Consider the following 2,175-nt stretch of genomic DNA (forward strand, 5'->3'; position numbering starts at 1 on the left):
TCAACGAAGGTCTTGAAGCCATTGACCAGTGCGGCTTGCCCGGGAAGTTGAAGCTGTGGTGCTTGCAATATGGTCTCATGCCACGGATTATGTGGCCACTCACAGTCTATGAGGTAGCAATAACCCATGTAGAGGCAATGGAGCGGAAGATCAACAATTTTGTCAAAAAAGTGGCTTGGAGCTCCACGCAGCTTAACAAACATCGCAATCCATAGCAGCCGGACTAAGTTGACTTTTCCAGTGCGTTCCCTTGTTGAAGAGTTGAAGGTGGCCAAGGCAAGATCATTTATGACCCTGAGAGACTCAAAGGACCCGGTAATCAAGAACACCCAGCCGGATGTTAGGTCAGGGAGAAAGTGGACAGCGAACTTGGCAGTTGAGGAGGCAGAGTCAAGACTGAAGCACAAGGAGATGGTTGGCGCTACCCAGCTAGGCCGTCAGGGGCTTGGTTGGACTACGCACAAATGGTGGTCATCTTCCTCTGACAAGGAACGTCGCAAGCTGGTTTCGCAGGAGATCAGAGAGGCAGAAGAGGAGAAGAGACTGGCTACAGCAGTAGGTCAAGCTAAGCAAGGCGCTTGGACACGGTGGGAGAATGTTGAACAACGCAACATGTCTTGGAGCGTGCTCTGGCAGATGGAACCTCTTCGCATCTCATTTCTGTGCAGGTCAACATATGACCTATTACCAACACCAGCCAACCTGAAGGAACGTCGCAAGCTGGTTTCGCAGGAGATCAGAGAGGCAGAAGAGGAGAAGAGACTGGCTACAGCAGTAGGTCAAGCTAAGCAAGGCGCTTGGACACGGTGGGAGAATGTTGAACAACGCAACATGTCTTGGAGCGTGCTCTGGCAGATGGAACCTCTTCGCATCTCATTTCTGTGCAGGTCAACATATGACCTATTACCAACACCAGCCAACCTGAGCGTCTGGTATGAGGACAAGACGGATTGTTGCAATGCGTGTGGAAAGAAGGGAACTTTGCAGCATATTCTGAGTGCATGTACACCTGCTCTTGCGAGTGGTATGTACACCTGGAGGCACAATAACGTTCTTGGAGTGTTAGTGGAGGCAGTCAAGCTGCAAGTTGATCAAAATAATGTTTCACAAGCTCCAACCAATACCAAGCATTACATATCATTTGTGAAGGAGGGCTCTCAGTCCAGGTCATATAGTTCCAGTTCAAGATCGAGCATCCTTTCTTCAGCAGACGACTGGTGCATTAGAGCTGATCTGGATGGCAAAGGAGGATTTCCAAGAGAGATATTGATCACCACACTGCGTCCAGATATTGTCATATGGTCAGAAGCTCGAAAAGAAGTGATCATCGGAGAGCTGACTGTTCCATGGGAAGACAATATTGATGAAGCTCATGAGAGAAAATTGACCAAGTATTCAGAATTGAGAGCAGAATGCAAGGATAGAGGTTGGAAGGCTTCTTGCTACCCCTTCGAAGTCGGCTGCCGTGGTTTTGTTGCACACTCTTTGCAGAAGTGGCTGCGAGATTTAGGCTTCAACAGGAGAGAGCTAAAGTCAGTTAGCAGGGCAGCGTCAGAGGCTGCAGAATCAGGATCGTCGTGGGTGTGGTCTAAGTACATTCAGAGGAGTAGATAATCTGGAAGTGAAGTACATCAGTATCCTCAGCCAGAGCAGGCAGACCAGCTAGCCATATCTTTTACTTGTTCTCATTCCTTCATATCAACTCCAGTTAGCTAGGGTTAAGTGATTCCAGCTGCATGGTAGGGTTAGAGGCGCCTTATCCCGTCTGCTTACTACACACTAGTTTGGTCATCTGGGGGTACATATACACAGATCCCCCTTTTGACGGTGATGGGCAAAGCGTCTTGCTTTGTCATGCTGACATAGTGTGGGTGCTAACTGGTGCTTGATCTTCTATTTTGGTTAGCTGGCCTGTGCCGGTTTTATTTTCTGAGAAGCAGATTGTTTATTTAGCAACAGATGCTAGAAGCAGAGTTTTATTTTTATTTAGTAGCTCACCAGCGGGAGGTGGTGTTTCTTTCACTGCCGGCCCCCACCTCGAGGGAGTCTTGATTATAAGAGGGCCGAAACTCCCCAAGACAGGTGGCAATCAATTGATGATCTCGCTGGTGAAAGCACAAGACATTTTCCATCTGGTCTTTGTGTATATTTAACTAACTATTTGGAAAATCGAAT

At 48.0% G+C, this 2,175-nt stretch overlaps 1 protein-coding gene across 1 annotated transcript; it reads left to right on the top strand.

Annotated features, from left to right (window-relative positions):
* The first annotated feature begins 288 nt into the window (after positions 1-288).
* On the top strand, positions 289-1,614 carry LOC140163702 (uncharacterized). The gene has a single exon (XM_072187018.1). The coding sequence runs from the start codon at positions 289-291 to the stop codon at positions 1,612-1,614; it is 1,326 nt and encodes a 441-aa protein (XP_072043119.1).
* Positions 1,615-2,175: the final 561 nt, after the last annotated feature.

The sequence above is a fragment of the Amphiura filiformis genome, chromosome 11, assembly GCF_039555335.1.
Source record: "Amphiura filiformis chromosome 11, Afil_fr2py, whole genome shotgun sequence".
Lineage (NCBI taxonomy): Eukaryota > Metazoa > Echinodermata > Ophiuroidea > Amphilepidida > Amphiuridae > Amphiura > Amphiura filiformis.